We start from the raw sequence: 25435 nt of genomic DNA on the forward strand, positions 1-25435 counted from the left end.
CAGCTGGAGATCTGAGAACGGACAGTCTGCCTCCTAAAGTGGGTCCCTCACCCCTGAGCAGCCTAAATGGGAGGCACCGCCCCAGTAGGGACAGACTGACACCTCATTCAGCCGGGTACTCCTCTGAGACAAAACTTTCAGAGGAACTATCAGACAGCTGAATTTGTGGTCTCACGAAAATCCGCTGTTCTGCAGCCACCGCTGCTGACACCCAGCCAAACAGGGTCTGGAGTGGACCTCTAGTAAACTCCAACAGACCTGCAGCTGAGGGTCCTGTCTGGTAGAAGGAAAACTAACAAACAGAAAGGACATCCACACCAAAAACCCATCTGTACATCACCATCATCAAAGACAAAAAGTAGATAAAACCACAAAGATGGGGAAAAAACAGAACACAAAAACTGGAAACTCTAAAAAACAGAGCACCTCTCCTCCTCCAAAGGAATGCAGTTCCTCACCAGCAACGGAACAAAGCTGGATGGAGGATGACTTTGACGAGTTGACAGAAGAAGGCTTCAGACGATCAAACTACTCTGAGCTACGGGAGGAAATTCAAAACAATAGCAAAGAAGTTAAAAACTTTGAAAAAAAATTAGAAGAATGGATAACTAGAATAACCAATGGAGAGAAGGGCTTAAAGGAGCTGATGGAGCTGAAAGCCAAGTTTCGAGAACTACACGAAGATTGCAGAAGCCTCAGTAGCAGATGCGATCAACTGGAAGAAAGGGTATCGCTGATGGAAGATGAAATGAATGAAATGAAGAGAGAAGGGAAGTTTAGAGAAAAAAGAATAAAAAGAAATGAACAAAGCCTCCAAGAAATTTGGGACTATGTGAAAAGACCAAACCTACGTCTGATTGGTGTACCTGAAAATGATGGGGAGAATGGAACCAAGTTGGAAAACACTCTGCAAGATATTATCCAGGAGAACTTCCCCAATCTAGCAAAGCAGGCCAGCATTCAGATTCAGGAAATACAGAGAACGCCACAAAGATACTCCTCGAGAAGAGCAACTCCAAGACACATAATTGTCAGATTCACCAAAGTTGAAATGAAGGAAAAAATGTTAAGGGCAGCCAGAGAGAAAGGTCAGGTTACCCACAAAGGGAAGCCCATCAGACTAACAGCTGATCTCTCAGCAGAAACTCTACAAGTCAGAAGAGAGTGGGGGCCGATATTCAACATTCTTAAAGAAAAGAATTTTCAACCCAGAATTTCCTATCCCGCCAAACTAAGCTTCATAAGTGAAGGAGAAATAAAATACTTTACAGACAAGCAAATGCTGAGTGATTTTGTCACCACCAGGCCTGCCCTAAAAGAGCTCCTGAAGGAAGCACTAAACATGGAAAGGAACAACCGGTACCAGCCACTGCAAAAACACGCCAAATTGTAAAGACCATCGAGGCTAGGAAGAAACTATAGCAACTAACGAGCAAAATAACCAACTAACATCATAATGACAGGATCAGATTCACACATAACAATACTAACGTTTAATGTAAATGGGCTAAATGCTCCAATCAAAAGACACAGACTGGCAAACTGGATAAGGAGTCAGGACCCATCAGTGTGCTGTATTCAGAAAACCCATCTCACGTGCAGAGACACACATAGACTCAAAATAAAGGGATGGAGGAAGATCTATCAAGCAACTGGAAAACAAAAAAAGGCAGGGGTTGCAATCCTAGTCTCTGATAAAATAGACTTTAAAACAACAAAGATCAAAAGAGACAAAGAAGGCCATTACATAATGGTAAAGGGATCAATTCAACAAGAAGAGCTAACTATCCTAAATATATATGCACCCAACACAGGAGCACCCAGATTCATAAAGCAAGTCCTGAGTGACCTACAAAGGGACTTAAACTCCCACACAATAATAATGGGAGATTTTAACACCCCACTGTCAACATTAGACAGATCAACGAGACAGAAAGTTAACAAGGATATCCAGGAATTGAACTCAGCTCTACATAAAGTGGACCTAATAGACATCTACAGAACTCTCTACCCCAGGTCAACAGAATATACATTTTTTTCAGCACCACACCACACCTATTCCAAAATTGACCACATAGTTGGAAGTAAAGCTCTCCTCAGCAAATGTAAAAGAACACAAATTATAACAAACTGTTTTTCAGACCACAGTGCAATCAAACTAGAACTCAGGATTAAGAAACTCACTCAAAACTGCTCAACTACATGGAAACTGAACAACCTGCTCCTGAATGACTATTGGGTACATAATGAAATGAAGGCAGAAATAAAGATGTTCTTTGAAACCAACGAGAACAAAGACACAACATACCAGAATCTCTGGGACATATTCAAAGCAGTGTGTAGAGGGAAATTTATAGCACTAAATGCCCACAAGAGAAAGCAGGAAAGATCCAAAATTGACACCCTAACATCACAATTAAAAGAACTAGAAAAGCAAGAGCAAACACATTCAAAAGCTAGCAGAAGGCTAGAAATAACTAAAATCAGAGCAGAACTGAAGGAAATAGAGACACAAAAAACCCTTCAAAAAATTAATGAATCCCGGAGCTGGTTTTTTGAAAAGATCAACAAAATTGATGGACCGCTAGCAAGACTAATAAAGAAGAAAAGAGAGAAGAATCAAATAGATGCAATAAAAAACGTAAAAGGGGATATCACCACCGATCCCACAGAAATACAATCTACCATCAGAGAATACTACAAACACCTCTATGCAAATAAACTAGAAAATCTAGAAGAAATGGATAAATTCCTCAACAAATACACCCTCCCAAGACTAAACCAGGAAGAAGTTGAATCTCTGAATAGACCAATAACAGCCTCTGAAATTGTGGCAACAATCAATAGCTGACCAACCAAAAAGAGTCCAGGACCTGATGGATTCACAGCTGAATTCTACCAGAGGTACAAGGAGGAACTGGTACCATTCCTTCTGAAACTATTCCAATCGATAGAAAAAGAGGGAATCCTCCCTAACACATTTTACGAAGCCAGCATCGTCCTGATACCAAAGCCTGGCAGAGACATAACCCAAAAAGAGAATTTCAGACCAATATCCTTGATGAACATTGATGCAAAAATCCTCAATAAAATACTGGCAAACCGAATCCAGCAGCACATCAAAAAGCTTATACACCATGATCAAGTGGGCTTCATCCCTGGGATGCAAGGCTGGTTCAACATACGCAAATCAATAAATGTAATCCAGCATATAAACAGAACCAAAGACAAAAACCACATGATTATCTCAATAGATGCAGAAAAGGCCTTTGACAAAATTCAACAACCCTTCATGCTAAAAACTCTCAATAAATTAGGTATTGATGGGACGTATCTCAAAATAATAAGAGCTATCTACGACAAACCCACAGCCAATATCATACTGAATGGGCAAAAACTGGAAGCATTCCCTCTGAAAACTGGCACAAGACAGGGATGCCCTCTCTCACCGCTCCTATTCAACATAGTGCTGGAAGTTCTGGCCAGAGCAATCAGGCAGGAGAAGGAAATAAAGGGTATTCAATTAGGAAAAGAGGAAGTCAAATTGTCCCTGTTTGCAGATGACATGATTATATATCTAGAAAACCCCATTGTCTCAGCCCAAAACCTCCTTAAGCTGATTAGCAACTTCAGCAAAGTCTCAGGATACAAAATTAATGTACAAAAATCACAAGCATTCTTGTACACCAATCACAGACAAACAGAGAGCCAAATCATGAGTGAACTCCCATTCACAATTGCTTCAAAGAGAATAAAATACCTAGGAATACAACTTACAAGGGATGTGAAGGACCTCTTCAAGGAGAACTACAAACCACTGCTCAATGAAATAAAAGAGGATACAAACAAATGGAAGAACATTCCATGCTCATGGGTTGGAAGAATCAATACCGTGAAAATGGCCATACTGCCCAAGGTAATTTATAGATTCAATGCCATCCCCATCAAGCTACCAATGACTTTCTTCACAGAATTGGAAAAAACTACTTTAAAGTTCATATGGAACCAAAAAAGAGCCTGCATTTCCAAGTCAATCCTAAGCCAAAAGAACAAAGCTGGAGGCATCACGCTACCTGACTTTAAACTATACTACAAGGCTACAGTAACCAAAACAGCATGGTACTGGTACCACAACAGAGACATAGATCAATGGAACAGAACAGAGCCCTCAGAAATGATGCCGCATATCTACAACTATCTGATCTTTGACAAACCTGACAAAAACAAGAAATGGGGAAAGGATTCCCTATTTAATAAATGGTGCTGGGAAAACTGGCTAGCCATATGTAGAAAGCTGAAACTGGATCCCTTCCTTACACCTTATACAAAAATTAATTCAAGATGGATTAAAGACTTATATGTTAGACCTAAAACCATTAAAATCCTACAAGAAAACCTAGGCAATACCATTCAGGACATAGGCGTGGGCAAGGACTTCATGTCTAAAACACCAAAAGCAATGGCAACAAAAGGCAAAATTGACAAATGGGATCTCATTAAACTAAAGAGCTTCTGCACAGCAAAAGAAACTACCATCAGAGTGAACAGGCAACCTACAGAATGGGAGAAAATTTTTGCAACCTACTCATCTGACAAAGGGCTAATATCCAAAATCTACAATGAACTCAAACAAATTTACAAGAAAAAAACAAACAACCCCATCAAAAAGTGGGCGAAGGACATGAACAGACACTTCTCAAAAGAAGACATTTATGCAGCCAAAAAACACATGAAGAAATGCTCATCATCACTGGCCATCAGAGAAATGCAAATCAAAACCACAATGAGATACCATCTCACACCAGTTAGAATGGCCATCATTAAAAACTCATGAAACAACAGGTGCTGGAGAGGATGTGGAGAAATAGGAACACTTTTACACTGTTGGTGGGACTGTAAACTAGTTCAACCATTGTGGAAGTCAGTGTGGCGATTCCTCAGGGATCTAGAACTAGAAATACCATTTGACCCAGCCATCCCATTACTGGGTATATACCCAAAGGACTATAAATCATGCTGCTATAAAGACACATGCACAGGTATGTTTATTGCGGCACTATTCACAATAGCAAAGAGTTGGAACCAACCCAAATGTCCAACAACAATAGACTGGATTAAGAAAATGTGGCACATATACACCATGGAATACTATGCAGCCATAAAAAATGATGAGTTCGTGTCCTTTGTAGGGACATGGATGAAACTGGAAAACATCATTCTCAGTAAACTATCGCAAGGGCAAAAAACCAAACACCGCATGTTCTCACTCATAGGTGGGAATTGAACAATGAGAACTCATGAACACAGGAAGGGGAACATCACACTCCAGGGACTGTTGTGGGGTGGGGGGAGGGGGAGGGACAGCATTAGGAGATACACCTAATGCTAAATGACGAGTTAATGGGTGCAGGAAATCAACATGGCACATGGATACATATGTAACAAACCTGCACATTGTGCACATGTACCCTAAAACCCTAAAGTATAATAAAAATAAAAAATAAAAAAAAATAAAAAATAAAAATCAACAAAAGCTACAAATTGGTTTCTTCATTTAAGTGGAAAAGGATTTCTACATTTTAAGGGTTGGAATTATAATAAACCACCTTTAAGATGAGGGGAAAGAGTGTATGAAAAATTTGTACTGGTCACAGATAAAATGCTGCCATAACTATTGTTTAAATACTGTTTTTTTCAAGCCAAAGAGACTATAAAATTGCCGACTAGTAAGGAATAATCTCAGATGTCATATGATGTTTGCATCTGACTCATTAATCTTTTCAAATGTTAGATGTTACGTGTAGAGAGAAATGAGTCATTTATTGTTTAAACAAGGAAGCAGCTGTTAGTTTTTTGTAGTGTGTTAAAACCTTTAGTGGCATCTATAAATGGAAAGAGAGTCAATGAGCACTCCTTTCAGCTGTTGTTTTAGCAGCTGACAGTCCCACTGACTTCACTGTGATGTAAAATAAAAGAAAAGGCCTTTACTCATGGATAGAGACCTTGAAGTTTAAAAATACATAATTCGTTGATCTGAGGCATTCATTCATTCAACAAATACTTATAAAGCACTCACGAAACCCCTAGGCTATAGCATTTGAAAAGAACAGACACTCCCACAATCCCTGTCTTCATGGAATTTGTTTTTGGGGGCATGTGTAAAAATACCAACTTTTGAAATTACAGTATTTCTACAGCCCTACTTGAGTTCAGATAATGTGACAATATGACTGTGTAATAAAGTATTTAATGGGCCCAGTGCGGTGGCTCACACCTGTAATCCCAGCAATTTGGGAGGCCGAGGCGGGCAGATTGTGAGGTCAGCAGTTCGAGACCAGCCTGGCCAACATGGTGAAACCCTGTCTCTACTAAAAATACAAAAATTAGCCAGGCATGGTGGCGGGTGCCTGTAGTCCCAGCTACTCAGGAGGCTGAGGCAAGAGAATTGCTTGAACCCGGGAGGCAGAAGTTGCAGTGAGCTGAGACCACGCCATTGTACTCCAGCCTGGGTGACAGAGTGAGACTCTGTCTCAAAAATAAATAAATAAAAGCATTTAATGAAGTATATTATACCATCTATATATAAACAAAGGACCAATTTTCTTTCAAATCATTACTTTTACCTCCATAATTAACATGGTATTCTATTATAATCAACAACTTACATTATGTCCCCAGTTATATACTCTTTTTAAAAAAGAGTATATAAAAAATAACTTCTCTATGACTATTGTAGGACTTCATCTTGATTTTGCTGTGTTCTAGTGATAACATTGTTCTCATGCGGTTATATCTGTTCTATTTTTTAACTTTTTATTTAATGAATGATAATTTTTGATACTTAAAATTACAGATTATCTTTTGTGATCTTATTTGTGTGTGTGTGGGCTTTTTCGTTCCCTAGATTGACTTTTAATTATTTTTTCTGGCCCTGTGATTCCTTTTAACCTTTTGCTTTTATTTTACCTTGTTATCGTTTGCCACATTATTTGTGTGACAAGGCAGGATATGAATAAATAATTTATAATTTAATTCAATATTAATTACAGTTTTTCCACATAAGAATAATTTGGAATGTTTTAGAAAATTAGCAATTCCTCTGCATTTCTTTTTTTCAATTATCATGGCAACATTAAAGGTTTTGTAAAACTAGTACATAAGTAAACATCTTTAAGTTTACTACTTCTAAAAGAAATACCTATATCCCACTGTTCTGAGTAGAAGGTAAAAATTTATATGTAACAATTATTGGAAATGGGATTTGCTTATGAGTATTCAAATGAACACATCTCATATTCTTGACCTTTGCATCATTAATTCAGAGAGCCAAGTAGCTTGACACTAGAACATATTTAGAGGAGTGACTCATTTTTATGATTCATTTTTCTGTTAATTCAATAAACATTTTCTTGTAGTAGCCTTTATTAGTATATCTTCTAATGTGTTATGTATTTTTAAGCTTTCAACTTCACTTAAATGTCTTGTTTCTTAGCTGTTTCCCTAGTGATTAAAAGTTCCAGTTGTTACTTTCAATCTATAACAGCTGCAAGAACAACTCTTCTTTCCAAGCCAGCTCTCCTAAATTCCCGTTGTTAGAGTTGGTATCTATATTTAGCTAGTGGGATTAAATTGCAAAGGCTTCAAGCTGGGCAAAGCACACTGATCTGCCTTTTTACAGCTAGACCTGTGTGCTGCAAGGAGCTGAGGCCTTCAGTGTTCCCTTCCTTACCCAGGTTACTCACAGAATGGATTCCCAGCGGGAACTTGCAGAGGAACTGCGGCTTTACCAATCCACCCTTCTTCAGGATGGTCTAAAAGATCTCCTGGATGAGAAAAAATTCATCGATTGCACCCTAAAAGCAGGTGACAAAAGTCTTCCTTGCCACAGATTGATTTTGTCAGCTTGTAGTCCTTACTTCCGTGAGTACTTTTTATCTGAAATTGATGAGGCGAAAAAAAAGGAGGTAGTGCTAGACAATGTGGATCCTGCTATACTTGATTTAATCATTAAATACCTGTACTCTGCCAGTATTGATCTCAATGACGGAAATGTGCAAGATATTTTTGCATTGGCCAGCCGCTTTCAGATCCCCTCAGTGTTTACTGTCTGCGTTTCTTATCTTCAGAAAAGACTTGCTCCTGGTAACTGTCTAGCCATCCTAAGATTAGGACTTCTTCTTGACTGCCCGAGACTGGCCATTTCTGCCCGTGAATTTGTGTCTGATCGCTTTGTACAGATTTGTAAGGAAGAGGACTTTATGCAACTGTCTCCACAGGAACTGATCTCAGTCATTTCAAATGACAGCCTAAATGTAGAAAAAGAAGAAGCAGTATTTGAGGCAGTGATGAAATGGGTGCGAACAGACAAGGAAAACAGGGTTAAAAACCTTAGTGAAGTGTTTGATTGTATCCGTTTTCGCCTTATGACAGAAAAATATTTTAAGGATCATGTTGAGAAAGATGATATAATTAAAAGCAACCCAGACCTCCAGAAAAAAATCAAAGTTCTAAAAGATGCTTTCGCAGGCAAACTCCCAGAACCTAGCAAAAATGCTGCAAAGACTGGGGCTGGTGAGGTGAATGGTGATGTTGGTGATGAAGATTTACTTCCTGGTTACCTGAATGACATTCCCAGGCATGGAATGTTTGTAAAAGACCTCATCCTCTTGGTTAATGACACAGCAGCAGTGGCTTATGACCCCACGGAAAATGAATGCTACCTTACTGCACTGGCTGAGCAGATTCCCAGAAATCATTCCAGCATCGTTACCCAGCAAAATCAGATATATGTGGTAGGAGGACTATATGTGGATGAAGAAAATAAGGATCAACCTCTACAGTCATACTTCTTCCAGGTAAGAAGGACTTTTTGTATATGTAGTTGCTTAAAGGGAAGGCTGTTACTCACCATCAAGTTAGCCAATTTGTGAATTATTCAGGCTGCTTGCATTTTACTCTAACTGATGTCCTATTCTAGTCCCTTGCACTTTTGCTGTATAGAGGGTTGACAGAAAAATATTTGACTGCTTTGTTAATGTGTAATAAAAAGTTTGGTGAATAATGAGGTTCTAATTCATGTTTAATGACTTAAGATGTTCTTTATACTATTTTACCAAAAATGCCTTGTTTATAGATGATCGTGACTGCAATCCCTCAAAGCCCAGTATCTTAGAAAAAACTAAATTTATTTTTTCTTGGCAGAGATGGGCTCTCACTATGTTGCCCTGGCTGGTCTCGAACTCCTGGGCTCAAGCAATCCTCCCAATTTGGCTTCCCAAAGTGCTGGGATTACCGGTGTGAGCCACCGCCCCCTGCTGTAAAAACTAAATTTAATCTTGTATACTCTTACCTATTAAAAATAGTTAACGTCTTTCCCCAAATAGTTTCCCTAAATCAAAGTTCTTATACATTATAAAGAAGTAATAATTGGTCAGATTTTCTGTTTTAATTTTTTTTTTCTTTTTCATCTGCTGGCAGCTCTAAATTGGTCAGATTTTCTACCTTCTTCCAAGTTTCCCTGAACTTCATTTGAAGTTCTTGGAGGTAGCGCTTCATCTCTTATTTATGGTTACTGCCTAAAATATAATTTTGTTGAAAATGAAAAAAACTTGTGTACATATTCCACACACTTTGGATTATCTTCTAGGAAAAACTGTCTACACAAAAGTCGCTAATTTGAATTAATTATAGTTAGAAATTTTTATTAGATCACATTTATTTGGATCAGAGATATACTTAGACATTATTAGAACTTAACAATCTGTTTTGTGAAACCACAGAATTTTCCAAGAAAATTAATTCTCCTAAACCAATAGACCCTTAGTTGTTTGAAAGGAATTTGTCTTATATTATCAATGTGTTATACTTTATCAGTTTATGAAGGAGTTGGCTTAATCTTTGTCTTCAATAATGCCAGTACTGAAACTTTATAGCTTACAACTGGCTCAAAAGAGTTTGTTTAGGTCATAGCTAATCATGGCCGGGGCTAATGGGCACTTTAGTTGGAAAGGCCAAAGATAAGCAAGTATATAATGTCATACCACAGTCACAGTATGCTCTCAAAGTGTGTGACATACTTTGCATTCATAAAATACTATTATACCTTTAATCAACTTTTTCTAATCTTGAAAAATGTAGTTGTAATAATACACATTAATCATGTTTCTTAATTTTCAAAGTTCCAGTGAAGAATGTTATAAGTATTGGAATGTGGGCCAGAAAATTTCCCAAGCCCTAATTTTAAAGTCAAAATTTTAAACTTCAAAAAGGGCAAAGTCAACGAAAAAGGCTATAAATACTTCCAGGAAGTAAGAATGTTATGAAAACACAGATAGATAGATGACAGACATATAGGTAGATACCTACAAATGACAGATCCACAGAACAGTTGTTGCCATGGAATGATTCTCCAAAATTACTGGAGTTTTAAATTTCATTTCATATTTAATTTATTGAATGTATCTATAACACAGTCCTTTTTACTTTCAAGTGTTCAGTTTAATCTTTATCCTTCTCTTCCAGACTAATAAAACCCTTACTTTTACTGATACAGCTTCTCATTTTTGGTTCAAGAAACCTACTTAATGTACAATAACAATAACAGTTATACAAAGTTGGAAGGTCAACTCCCTCTTACTGCAAATGACTTGCTGCTTTTAAAAGGCACTAATAGAATGGTATGCCAGGATAAAAACACTTCACCATAAAAGAGGGTTGTGGCTCATCAGACAATATTTACATGAGAATTTCAGGTTTTATATTTTTCTGCTTGGTCACATCTATTTAAAATGCATTAATTTAGGAGTAATTTGACCTTTGATTGTATGCTATAAATAGATTATGAGAATTTTTTACCTTGGTAAGAGAGGTTTTTTTTCCCCTACTCATTAATTTGAATTAATGGATTCATCAAATTTTTGAACAGGTCTTAAAGTAATCTAGGTCCAAACCCTAATTTTAACAATGAGGAAAGTTGAACTCAGAGAAGTTAAATAGCTTGATAGCTCCTCTATAAAAGAGACTGGCAGGTAGTCTACTGTTCCATCTGCTAGAGAGGTGCCCTCTAACGGGTAATATGGGAAGGTAGACAGTACTGTACAGTATGAGAGTTAGGCCCACAGGTATGGGATTATGATGGCTGCTGTTTCCATTTTTTAAAACCAACTGTGAATGTAGATGGCTTGGATTTGAATATCACCTAAAAGTTCTGTATATTTGGGAAAATTATTTAATCTTCCTGTGCCTCAGTTTCCTCATCTGTAAAATGGGGATGATAGAAATGCCTATCCTGGAGAACTAAATGAGGTTACCTGTGTAAAGCATTTAGTTCAAAGCCTATGACAACAGTCAAAACCCCATAAATGTTCATTATTATTTCTACTATATTACACACCACCTTCATGATCAAAGAATTTCTTTCAAAAGTGAAAACATAAGGGATCAAAATCTAGCTGTTGAAATTAGTGAATGCAAAGCTAACAATGCACATGTGGAGATTAAACTTCTCATGTCATCTAGTCTTAATTAGTGCTTTGTTTAACTGAGGTTACTAGACCACATATCGATAGGCTTCCACAGACACCCCTGTCTATATCACAGCCATTTGTATGCACATCTATTCTTAGTATCCAATGAAACTGGGTTTTATTCATTTTATTTTTGCAATCTAGAAGTGGTACCAGAGAGCACAACAAATCTGCAACTGTACTCTTGCAGAAAACAGTTTTCTTGTGCCTTAGTGTGCTAAAATGTAAAGTGTAAAATCTTTAAATTACCAAAAGTAAGTGCTGAAACAGATGCCACCATCACCTACCCCAGGGCATGGGCACAAGGAGATTTTCCTCCTTGGGAAAATCTTAAGCTTGCAGAAGTGGTGGTGACCAAAAACGAGCAGTTACTTATTAACATAAATTTAAAAAAAGAGAAGAGTATTTCAAGTGACTCCCAACAACACACTAGGAAATTCACTTTAACACCTGCCTGTATCAGGAATAATAAAGCAAAACACAGAGAACCTAAAATGTTTTTAAAGAAAGAAAAAAAGATATTGCCCAACATCCCAGCTGTCTGTGGACTCAGTGACAGGTCCAGCTGTCCCAGCTGCTGGCATGGGGAGCATGTTAAATATAGCACACAGGGGTCATTCACATTCTTTGACCCTCCCTGCTCTGACAACCTTTCTTTCCCCAGTGTCCTAAAAGTATGAGGATCTCCTGTTTCAAAGCTGAGCAAGGCAATATGGGAGAAAATTTGACAAGAAGCCTCACAGTTGTAATTAACCTCCGGTGATTCTATTTTATTTTTTCTTTTCTTGAAGCCTTGGAGATTTTGATATCTTTATCTGGTAGGCCAAGTAGATTTACTCATTCTTCTTAGTAATTATGAGCTACAATATGATACTTTGGGGTTGTAGTTTTATTTACCTGTGAGATATTTGACTATCTCAATGACTTCTAAACAACATATAAAGTATAACTTTTTTTGGTGTACTTGTAATTTTTTTCTAACAGGCTCCACAATCTCTCATATATATTTTTTTCAGCTCGATAGCATAGCATCTGAATGGGTTGGACTTCCACCTCTGCCTTCAGCCAGGTGTCTCTTCGGTCTGGGAGAGGTAGATGATAAAATCTATGTAGTTGCAGGCAAAGACCTTCAAACAGAGGCTTCGCTGGATTCAGTATTATGCTATGATCCTGTGTAAGTTGGCATGATATTCCTGTTCCCTAAGCATTCAAGTATATGCGTGCCTACAACATATTCATATTTTCAGAACCTGGAATTTACTGAAAGTATATAAATTCTGTCTCGTTTAATTTTAGGGCTGCAAAATGGAACGAAGTAAAAAAACTCCCTATCAAAGTCTACGGCCATAATGTGATTTCACATAAAGGGATGATATATTGTCTAGGAGGAAAGACAGATGACAAGTAAGTACCCTGAACTCTCATGATTTATGTCCAAATGACTTTTTATTAGAAGGATTTCTTCCTCTTTTCTTTTCTTTTTTTTTTTTTTTGAGATGGAGCTTCACTCTTGTTGCCCAGGCTGGAGTGCAGTGGTGTGATCTCGGCTCACTGCAACCTCCGCCTCCTGGGTTCAAGCGATTCTCCTGTCTCAGCCTCCTGAGTAGCTGGGATTACAGGCATGCTCCACCACGCCTGGCTAATTTTGTATTTTTAGTAGAGACAGGGTTTCTCCATATTGGTCAGGCTGGTCTTGAACTCCTGACCTCAGGTGATCTGCCCACCTCAGCCTCCTGAAGTGCTAGGATTATAGGCGTGAGCCACCGCTCCCGGTCTCTTCCTCTTGTCATTTGGATCTGCACACTAAAATGGGACATGGTTCTCACCTATCATATTGTGGAGGGAAAATCTTAAAATAAAATTTCAAGTCGCTGAAGTAAACATGTAGATACTCAGCATACTGCTAGGAATGAGCCTAATACCCCAATCATAAGCATCCTTACAGTCCAGGCAGCATCTAGGAGCATAACCAAGTCCTGTATTTCACTGATTTATAATTGTATTTTACTACATTAAAACCAATGGGTTTTCTTATTCATTTAGCCGTAAGTAGATAGAAATTGAAATGTATCTTTAATGTAGTATTTAAAATATATCTTCTAAGACAATTGTGCATAAAAAATATCATGGATTTGTACTTTACACTCATAAGAGGGACTTTAGATAGGTCAGTTTGAAAGAAAAGCGTGGTGATTGAAAAGAGGGAAGTAAAAAAGACAAAATAAAAACAAAAAACTAAGGCAGTTATTTTTTCAGCAGTGTTCTTCCACATATTTACTCCCTGACAGAGGTAATATTCAAAATGGCTTCCAACTGTTCAAAACTGAGCTCCCAGTAGCACTCAGTATCTTGTGAGAAAACCAGGATGAGGTTTCATATATAAACCTAACTTGATTTCTAGTCAATTCTCAGGGAACCTGTAATCAGGAAAGAGATCTTATAACCCAGAGAGAGGAGAAGTGAGCTCCGAATGCTTCAGAGACAGTCAAACCAGTATAGCCTGTCTAGTAAAATAAGCATTTTCAGTTTAGATGGTGAGAACTAATATTCTGCCCCTGAAAAATCTGCCTGATTTGGCTTGTCATCATTTGCCCAGGCCATTGAATTAATAGTGATGTCCAACCCTGAAAAGGGAGCCAAAATTAAGAATTGTAAGGGGAAAGCAGGAAAGGAGAGTAAAATATGGAAATGTGTTAGATGTCAAGAACTCTATTCTGGAGTTAATGATTATTGGGTATTAGTCAATTTAAATGGTAAATATAGCACAGAAAAGGCGATTTTAAAAAGCAATGGTTTTTAAACATCTACCTGTATTCAAAGATAACCTATTCTAAAATTTTTATATCCTCCCTAATCCCAGCTATTCCTATCAAATTTAAAGGAAGGTATATTATATGCTCACCTGGTGCCAGATCTTATTTTCCTGGCATTTTTCCTGAGTAAATTGAATGGAAAATCACTACTAAAGAGCATTCTGACTTTGGAAACACAGGAACCCTGCCAAATGATTTAAATTGTTTCCTTCAAGTAGCATTAGTAACTAGGAAATTCATATGTCAGTAAGAAGCATACAGTTTTGGCAGTAGGAATATGTCAATCTCCAGAATATGATTAACTAACACAACACTGCTTGACAAATGTCAAAGTCAAGAACTTTGAAATGAGTCATTATCTAAAAGTAAGTGCTGGGCTGGGTGCAGTGGCTCATGCCTGTAATCCCAGCACTTTGGGAGGCCGAGGCAGGCAGATCACCTGAGGTCGGGAGTTTGAGACCAGCCTGTCCAACGTGGAGAAACCCCGTCTCTACTAAAAATACAAAATTAACCGGGCGTGGTGGCGTTCGCCTGTAATCCCAGCTACTAGAGAGGCTGAGGCAGGAGAATCGCTTGAACCCAGGAGACAGTGAGCTGAGATCACGCCACTGCACTCCAGCCTGGGCAACAAGAGCAAAACTCCATCTCCAAAAATAAATAAATAAATAAATAAAAGTAAGTGCTGAATTGCACCAGTTCCCACTAATGAATTTGAAGAACATGATTTTGGATAATGTTCTTACCAAGAAGTGTTCAAATGATACCAATAGTCAAATATTAGAGGAAATGCTTCTACTCCAGATAACTGGTCTTTTACACAATTAAAAAAATCATCCTCACAAAAAAGTTGAGGTGTTTTTCATCACTAAATATATACAGTTAATCAATTATTATTTGAAATTCTGAACTCTCATCAAATTAGAGATAACTTCAAGAAACCATAAAAAACATACTAAGGGTAGGGCATGGTGGCTCACACCTGTAATCCCAGCACTTTGGGAGGCTGAGGCTGGAGGATCAGTTGAGCTCAGGAGTTCGAGACCAGCCTGGCCAACATGGCAAAACCCTGTCTCTACCAAGCATACAAAAAACTAGCTGGGTGCGATGGCGCATGCCTGTGTTCCCAGCTACCTGGGAAGCTGAGATGGGAGGATCACTTGAGCCCTGGATGCGGAGGTTGCAGTGAGCCAAGATCACACCACTGCACTCCAGCCTGGGTGGCAGAGTGAATAATAATTCAGATGAGTCCAGGTCTTTCTGGTAGCATTTAGCATGTAAAACTGTTCTCATGATTCATCAGCTCAGATGATTTGTTGTCTAATCCATAGTCCCAGATTTCTTAAAATGCACTGGTATGTTAGTGCTAATATAAAATAAAATGATAATCATATAAAATTTAAAGTAGGTATATTTGCACCTAATTATTTTTAAGTTAACTGATTCATTCCTAGGATATTCAGATAATTAACTTACCATTTGTTATTGAGGTGCAATAAAAGGTTTATGATTTTATTTTTTACTCAAATAGAGTAAAAAAACTTCAATTTAGTAGATACGATTAAAATCAGCTGTGCCTGGGGTTCTAAGCAGCTATCCAGAAGTAAAGGTACCCTATCTTCCAATAGTATAATTAAGTTATAGTTTTGGTCCCCACATTTGGGCTTGTCCTTTGTTTAGTGGCATATGTTCAAATTAAGAATTCTTTGGAGTTTTCTGATCTTCTGCCTTACTATATATTTCTCATGACAAGCAAAGCCAAATTATTAGTGAAGGTGCTGTCAAAAAAAGAAGGTACTAAAAGGAACATTTGTTTTTCTGTTTACAGAAAATGTACAAACAGAGTGTTTATCTTCAACCCCAAAAAAGGAGATTGGAAAGATCTGGCTCCAATGAAAACTCCTCGTTCCATGTTTGGAGTAGCAGTCCATAAAGGCAAAATTGTGATTGCAGGAGGTGTCACTGAAGATGGTCTTTCAGCTTCAGTTGAAGCTTTTGACCTTACAACAAATAAGTGAGTTGCCACATCTTAGTATATAGCATGTGAACAACTATACATTTTAATTGTTAACTTTGGATAAAAAGTAATTTTTCTAATTAGGATGTGGGGAGGGGAGGGTACAGAGCCACAGATTATAAAGGAAGTATTTTCATCTGGGTTTCTTTTGTTGTTATGGATGTAAATCTCATCTAACATTCTGATGCATTACATGTTTGTAATCTGGAACATATGACCCTTAAGTTAGTATTGTCATGCTCTATTTGTCCTTGTTATTAACTTTGTGAATTTAGAAATGCAAAGGCAATACTTGTGAATAATTTTGATTTTTTTATTTTTAAGAGACAAAGTCTGGCTCTGTCACCCAGGCTGGAGTGCAGTGGCACAATCATAGCTCACTGCTGCCTCAAACTCCTGGGCTCAGGTGATCCTCTCGCCTCAGGCTCCTGAGTAGCTAGGACTACACCACTACGCCCAGCTAATTTTTGTTTTTGTTTTTGTTTTTGGTAGAGACAGGGTCTCACTATGTTGTCCAGACTGGTCTCAAACTCCTGGCCTCAAAATGATCCTCCCACCATGGCCTCCCAAAGTGCTAAGATTATAGGTGTGAGCCAGCACACCTGGCCCTGAATAATTGTATATGTGTAGATGGATATACATGTCTCTGTGGAATTATTTGATTTTAAATGTAGTTTCTTTATGAAAAGATCTTCACTTAACTTGTTAATGGTTGACATCTGTAAAGTATGAATGCTTCAGAAGTTTTCATTCCTTTATGCTGTTTACAATTTTATTACAATTTTCATTTTTAAGCTTTTATTGACTTAATGTGAAAAGATATTTGACAGCTATTCTTCATCTAAAATTGGTCTTTTTAAAATTTTTGAGCTCCCACATCTGGATGAGTATATACCTTTTATATTCCTAGTTTAGCAATGAAGAAAAAAGAGAACTATTATTACTTTTTTTAGAAACGTGTACCTGACTACAAAACAGACTTTAGTATCTGAAAATTACAAGGAACTTTTGTGGAACACGATTTAAATTATCATTAAAAATAATGTTTTTGAAGACTGTAATGTGGGTAAACATTCATGATGTAAGTTAAGAAGCAACACACAAAATTGTAAATATCTTCTTAGTTTCATTTATATGTATGGAAGCTTATATGTACATGCTTTTTAAAAAGATGACAAAATTACACCAAATTGTTGCTTGTGATTATGTCTGTAAGGTATGATTATGGAGATATCTGCTTTCTTGTATACCTTTCTGTACTTTCCAGATTTTCTCAAACTTTTTTTTTTTTTTTTTGAGACAGGGTCTCACTGTGTCACACAGGCTGGAGTACAGATTTTCTATAATGTACATATATTATTTTTATAATTAGAAAAAAATCGGCTAATTTTTTGTATTTTTAGTAGAGAGAGGGTTTTACCATGTTGGTCAGGCTGGTCTCGAACTCCTCACCTCAGGTGATCCACCCACCTAGGCCTGCCAAACTGCTAGGATTACAGGCATGAGCCACTGTGCCTGGCCTTAGGGTTGCCATATTGAAGGCTTTATATTTAATGAAGTTACATCTTTCAAATATTTTCTAGTAGCAAACGTAGTCATTTACTTTTGGATGCCTGTGCTCCTTGAATTTTCCCCCCCTTAAAGACAGGGTTTTGCTCTATCACCCAGGCTAGAATGCAGCAATGCGATCATAGCTCACCACAGCCTTGACCTCAAGGGCTCAAGAGATCCTCCCAAGTAGCTGGGACTATAGGGACATACCACCAGGCCTGGCTCTGTGTGTATGTGTGTGTGTGTGTGTGTGTGTGTGTGTGTGTGTGTGTGTGTAGACAGTCCATTTTGTTGCCCAGGTGTGTGTGTGTGTGTGTGTGCGTGTGTGTGTGTGTGTGTGGAGACAGTCCATTTTGTTGCCCAGGCTGGTCTCATACTCCTTGGGCTCAAGCAATCCTCCTGCCTCAGTGTGTGTGTGTGTGTGTGTGTGTGTGCGTGTGTGTGTGTGGAGACAGTCCATTTTGTTGCCCAGGCTGGTCTCATACTCTTTAGGCTCAAGCAATCCTCCTGCCTCAGTCTCCCAAAGTGCTGGGATTACGGGCATGAGCCACCACACCCGGCTGCTACTTGAATATTTATTTTATTTATTTATTTAGATGGAGTCTCACTCTGTTGCCCAGGCTGGAGTGCAGTTGCACAATCTCAGCTCACTGCAACCTCCGCCTCCCAGGTTCAAGTGATTCTCCTGCCTCAGCTTCCCAAATAGCTGAGATTACAAGTGCGTGCCACCGTGCCTGGCTAATTTTTTGTATTTTTGGTAGAGGTGGGGTTTCACTATGTTGGTCGTGCTGGTCTCAAACTCCTGACCTCAGGTGATCTACCCATCTCAGCTTCCCAAAGTGCTGGGATTACAGGCATGAGCCAACACGCCTGGCTGCCTGGCCACTACTTGAATTTTTAAATTATTATTTCCTATAATAGTTCAGTAAGTACATCTGGCATTTCGTTAAGTTTTACATTGACTATATTTTTAATGATACCTAGATGGGATGTAATGACCGAATTTCCCCAAGAAAGAAGCTCCATCAGTTTGGTCAGCCTGGCTGGATCTCTGTATGCAATTGGTGGTTTTGCTATGATTCAACTGGAATCTAAAGAATTTGCACCCACTGAAGTCAATGACATATGGAAGTAAGTTCTCATCACTTCAATTTTCAGAATCACATATTAAATCAGATGACTGATAAACTATTTTGTAGTAAATAATAAGCCAGATTTTCCCAACATGCAAGCTACTTCTTGGTAGTAGACTAAACACTTCAAACCTAATTGAACTTTTGTACATGCCACTTACTTGAACAAGTATCTACTTCTAGTTAGCTCTGAGCCTGGGAAAGAAATTATCTGGGCCTGTTTCTTACCGTAAAATGAGAGTTGGACCTTTGATGCTCTCAGCTTCATTCCAGCTCTAAGAGTATAATGCTGTAGGCATCCAGTAGAGTGAAAGCCTCTTTGCTCCAGAGTAGTTTATTTCCTAACAAAACAGAGTTCTAAAAAACAACTTATGTTTTTTACTTTTTTTTTTTTATTTTTTTGAGACAGAGTTTCTGTCGCCCAGGCTGGAGTACAATGGTGGGATCTCAGCTCACTGCAACCTCGGCCTCCGGGGTTCAAGTGATTCTCCTGCCTCAGCCTCCCAAGTAGCTGGGATTACAGGCATATGCCACCACGCCCAGCTAATTTTTATATTTTTAGTAGAGATGGCATTTCGCCATGTTGGCCAGGCTGGTCTCGAACTCCTGACCTCAGGTGATCCACCAGCCTCAATCTCCCAAAGTGCTAGAATTACAGGCGTGAGCCACGTGCCCAGCCTAAAGAAACATTTAACCTCTTGAGCTTTCCACTACATTTCATTATTAGTTCTGTTTTCAATCTAATTTAAACAGCCTTCCAATTGTTTGAGGATTCAGCTAACAAATACTTTTTTAAAATGAAAAAAGTCAAAATAGCAATCCATTTTACCTGCCTGGAGGTGCCAGGCAGTTCTAAGTATGACACTTGAAATTGTTACTCAACTGAACATTTTAGTAAGGCTATTAAAAAAAAAAGTATGTTTTTATTTTATTTTGAGCTGAGATCGCGCCACTGCACTCCAGCCTCAGCAACAGAGTGAGTCTTAAAAGAAAAAAAAAAAAGAAAGAAACACAGAATCCCAGACCCTACTGAATGAGAATCTGTATTTTTTAACAAGATTCTCAGGTGAACTGTTTGCACATTTAAGTTTATAAGTACAGCTTTGGAAGAGTGCCATTTATACTTAATCTGTGAAGGCATACCACTAAGCCTGAGAGTGAAAAGTGGGTATTATTTGTTCTATACCTTAACCAGCAGATGCTTTATTCCCAGATGCTGAACTAAAAAGGCTGAAAAGCTGGTACCTTAACCAAACAATGATTTGTGCATTAGACATCATTTCCCCATGTTGTAATATTAACTAGCTGTGTAGAGGGCCAGAAAAAAAGTGGCTATGCAAGGAAATTAACTATTATCCCTCCTCCCCCCAAAAAAGAGGGAGGAAGAGAAAAAAAAATGAGATTTCCATGGAGCAAAGAGGCTAGAATTAGCAAGACAGTGAGATGGGGAAAAGCTGAAAGCAGTAGGAAAAAAGGATGAACTAATGAAGGCTGGGAAGGTTAGGGTTTTTTGGAAAACAGGGCCAGGTACCAAATATATAAATGGGCAGTGATTCTCAACCCTAGCTGTATGTTACAATCATCTGGGATGCTTTTAAAATATACCAGTGTCTGGGCATTAACACAGACCAATTATATCAAAATTTCTGGAGGTAGAGTTTAGCATCCCTAGTTCCTAAAACCTCCCCAGATTATATATATATATATATAATTTTTTTTTTTTTTTTTTTTTGGTTAGACAGAGTCTCACTCTGTCACCCAGGCTGTAATGCAGTGGTACGATCTTGGCTCATTGCAACCTCCAGCTCCTGGGTTCAAGCGATTCTCCTGCCTCAGCCTCTGGAGTAGCTGGGACTACAGGTGTGCACCACCATGCCCGGCTAATTTTTGTATTTTTAGTAGAGATGGGGTTTCACCATATTGGCCAGGCTGGTCTTGAACTCCTGACCTCAGGTGATCCACCCACCTCAGCCTCCCACAGTGCTGGGAATACAGGCGTCAGCCACCGAGCCCGGCCCCAGATGATTCTAATCAGCAGCCAGGGTTGAGAAACACTGATATTAAGTAATTGTGCTGTCAATCAGTGAGACCTCCCTGAAGCCCTCCTGGTTCCTAAGGGTTATCAAAAGCCATGCTGCCCCTTCAGGGAAAAGTTACAGGCAGCAAAAGAAAGTACAAAATCTCCTGCTATAAAAGTGGCCCTGACATTGTTTAGGGAACCTAAAAGAGGGATCCTCTCTGATTGTGGTTTATTTTGCAATTAGAGCAGTGGTTCCCAAAGTTGCCTGCACATTTGAATCACCAGGGTGCTTCAAAAAATACTAACACCTCTGTCCCACTCATATTGACTGTGATTTAATTGGTCTGAAGTATGGCCTGGCCTTTGGAAATTTTAAAAGATGCCTGGATGTTTCTATATGTGTAGACAAGTTTGGGAACCACTGGATTGGGTAAAGAGAAGAGGGGGGCATTCATCACTGTCTGCTTGGCTATTCTGAGACTGGTATTTCCTAATTTGGGGTAGGATCTGGAGCATGATTCTCAAACTTTGCTGCATATTAGAAACACCGGGAGCTTTAAAAAATCCTGATGCCCAGGCCACCCTTCATACCAATTAACTCAATCTCTGAGAGTAGGACCTAGGCATCAGTATCTTTAACATCTCCAGATGGTTCTATTGGCAATTAAATTTGAGAACCTGTCATCTACTACAGTGGTTCCCAAAGCAGCATCAGCATCACCTGGGTACTTCTCAGAAAGGCAGATTCTCAGGTCTCACTTCAAATCTGTTGAATTAGAAACTCTGGGGGTGATAGGGCCAGCGATCTGTGTTTTCGCAAACCCTCCAGGTGACTTACAAGTGTGTTAAAGTTGAAGGCCGCCGATCTAGAGAAACATGGCTGCCTATTTGCCCTCAATTTCCTAGTGAACCTCTCTAACCACACATGCAGACGTGAAAACTCTCAGTAGACCACATTCTCATAGACCCTCTTACTATGATATGTAAAAAAAAATTCCATTCTTGTATTTTTTTGTTGAAATCATTCCATTATTTAGGATTGACCAAGGTGAAAGTAAATATAACTGCCAGGAAGCAAACATTTTTAAACCTCATTTAACCTTAACCTCATATTGTTTAAATGTGGTCACTTTCTTCAGGTCATTTAAAACTATTTTTTATCTCTTAATTTGTTGCCCTGAATTTTATGTAATTAAGGTTATTCCCTTTATTAGTAGCAAAATATTTTTTGTATGCTTTCCTCTACATAAAAATCAGTGCATGGTACAATTGTTGAGAATTAATTTGGAACATTGATGAAATTAAGTCAGTGCATATCTTATGTAGGTACAAGCTAATTTTAATAATTATTTTAAATCTCCTTCATTCATCACAGAATGATTTGGGGTAAATCTTTTTTTTTTTTTTTTTGAGACAGAGTCTTGCTGTGTTGCCCAGGCTGGAGTGCAGTGGTGCAATCTTGACTCACTGCAACCTCCGCCTCCCGGGTTCAAGCAATTCTCTTGCCTCAGCCTCCGGAGTAGCTAGGATTACAGGCATACACTACCATGCCTGGCTGATTTTTATATTTTTAGTAGAGACGGGGTTTTGCCATATTGGCCAGGCTGGTCTCAAACTCCTGACCTCAGGTGATCTGCCCCCCTTGGCCTCCCAAAGTGCTGGGATCACAGGCATGAGCCACCACACCTGGCTGATTTGGGGTTGTCTTGTGCCAAGTCTTGACAATTTGTGGAGAGATATTAATATATTATTTGTCCTCAGATGCCTTTGGGGCTTGAGGACATTGATATGGGGGGGGGATTAAAATGGAGTGATAATTGCTATAATACCATATAAAGGATGATATGAGAAACAAAGAGAAAGCAACAAACTGTGCTTAAGGAAGGTGAGAAAGGTTTCAGAGAGAAGGCAGCATTTAGAAGCTTCCCACACAAAGAAAACATTCCAGGCACCAGGCAGAGCAGACATGTTCAGCACACATGGTACAAGGGAATTCAAGTTGTCTGTATCTTTATAACCTTGAATATTCAGAGATGAAGACCAGTTCTTACCTAAGTCAAGTGCGAAGTCTAAGAGTAGTCCTCAAACATAACAATAAAGGGGAAGGGGAACAAATTTTCATAAAGTGACTGCTGTGTATCAGGTGCCATGCTAGGCACTAGTGTATAGGAACAATTGAAGGCATAATTAAGTCTACCGATAGTCCCTGCTCTTCCCCAGTTCTTTCTCTTAAGCAAGAGTCTGCTTACTTTGACTCAGAGACCAGCCATCTTCATCAGTTCAAAGGTGAATGTTTAACTGCTTAGCTATTTATTCCTCTTCTCTGCGTCTTTGATTCCCAGAGAATGCTGAACTGCCTAGGCATCCAGATTAAATACTGTGGCAGTAGTTCAGGCACATGCTCATCCAGACAATGCATATTTGGGAGATATTTAAGTTCTGTTCTACCAGGCAGGTGCATCTTCCTCTGAGTAAGAGCCACTAGGGATTTTTCAAAGATCCACATTTGTATTCTGAACACAGGGAAACCTATGGAACTAAAGCTGCTTATTGATTACTTTTTTTTCCTCCATCAGGTATGAAGATGATAAAAAGGAATGGGCTGGGATGTTGAAGGAAATACGTTATGCTTCAGGAGCTAGTTGCCTAGCAACACGTTTAAATCTCTTCAAACTGTCTAAACTGTGAACAAGGTGACAAAACATAATAGATTGGGAGGTGGTTTGTTTGGTGAATGGGGCTTTAATTTATTCTGTTTTTTAAAAGCTTGTACAGACACTCATGTAGAAATTATTCAGGAAGTTATTGTCTAAGAGATGAGCGGTAGGTAACAAAACCTCGGTCATTTGACTCTTCAATGTAATGATCACAGCTTAAAACCATTTTCTAATAATAAATTAAATATTCAGTTGAACAAATTATTTTGTGAATCTGTTTCACTCAATGGATTATAAAGCAGGCTCCTAAATTTGAGTTGTTTGCTAATCATTTCACTTGCGTCATTAGGGTATCCTTACACTGATTTTCTATTACAATTGGAAGTGGAGAATATGTGCACCTACACTAAAAAAATGTTTAAAATATCAAAAACCTCTCCTCGTGCTTCAAAATGACAGGAATCCTGTGCATTATACTAAGAATTACATACCATAAGATGACTTCAGAAATGCTACTTCAGAAGTGTAATAAATGGATGGGGAGATCATTTGATGGGGAAAAGTCTCTTGTAAGTAAAAGTAGTCAAATTCAAATGGCCTTTTCTCTCCATTCTTTCTGCGACACTGGCATATTATTTGTGGTTTCCAAATCAAATTTTAAAAATTTTAATTTAAAACCAGTTAATCACAGTCTTCAAGCCATTAACTACAGCATCTGTGGCAGGAGGGTGAGGGAGCACCCTTAGGAAATGGATTGATTCTTTAAACTGCTGGGGCAGAAGTTGGGGTCAGTGGGTGATATGGAGGAGGAAGTGTATTCACACTCCACGAAAGGGCTACCTATTTGCTAAATTTCTGACAGCAAGGAAGGTGACTGTATTATTTCATTTTCTGGGATGTGATATCCTCCATTCACTGTTCCTTCTTAGTGCATATAATAAGTTGACTCCTCAATCTGCTCATAACCATCACATTCAACTCTGTGCAAGTCATCAATTAATCATCACTTTTAGCCACACACCAACTTATGAGTCTCACATAGATTTCATAGACATATATTTGACTTCTATCCTTACCCGTATTATTTTCTGAAAAACCTGACTTGGGACTAATTTGGAACATTCATGATTATTTGTCAAGGAGTTGCATAAAGAACAGATCTAAGTGTCCATACACTTTTTTTCTCTACCATAAATACAGAAATATATTTAACAGAAACAAGTTTTATTTTGGGTATTTAAAGTAGAATCCTGATTACTTTTCTATATTGAAAAATAATTTTCTTAATTATAGCATGAATACGGAATCAAGAAATTCCCAGTGGAAAATCCTACAGGTTCTTCAACAAATAAACTGTTAGGAAGAGGAAGGGGCACTTATAAAGACAGACTCAAAAGGGTGGAGGAAGAGGGGGCCACAGGGATTATGGTGTCCAGAAATGTACATCTGGGTGATAAAACTGTTAAGAAATACTTACTATAAAATCAGGATTGAGGTTACTTTTGGGGAGAGAATGCCAATCTACGTAGATGTAAAATTAAGTTGTAAAAATAATGCTTCTTGCAGGGTTTGAGGATGATGATGTTCTGGAATCAGATATGGGTGATGGTTGCACAAATATATTAAAAACCACTGAATTATACACTTTTAAAGGGTGAATTTTATAGTATGGGATTTATATCTCAATAAAAAAATGCTTTTGTTTATAACAATCTAAGTTAT

The 25435-nt window shown here is 38.4% G+C and overlaps 1 protein-coding gene across 1 annotated transcript; it reads left to right on the forward strand.

The window, feature by feature from the left end:
- The first annotated feature begins 7613 nt into the window (after positions 1-7613).
- Positions 7614-24307, forward strand: KLHL41 (kelch like family member 41). The gene is made up of 6 exons (XM_003254225.3): positions 7614-8855; positions 12542-12699; positions 12822-12929; positions 16164-16349; positions 18888-19034; positions 23633-24307. Exons 1-6 carry the CDS (start codon positions 7746-7748, stop codon positions 23742-23744), a joined length of 1821 nt encoding a protein of 606 aa, XP_003254273.1. The 5' UTR covers positions 7614-7745; the 3' UTR covers positions 23745-24307.
- The last annotated feature ends 1128 nt before the right edge of the window (positions 24308-25435 follow it).

The sequence above is a fragment of the Nomascus leucogenys genome, chromosome 22a, assembly GCF_006542625.1.
Source record: "Nomascus leucogenys isolate Asia chromosome 22a, Asia_NLE_v1, whole genome shotgun sequence".
NCBI classification, from domain to species: domain Eukaryota; kingdom Metazoa; phylum Chordata; class Mammalia; order Primates; family Hylobatidae; genus Nomascus; species Nomascus leucogenys.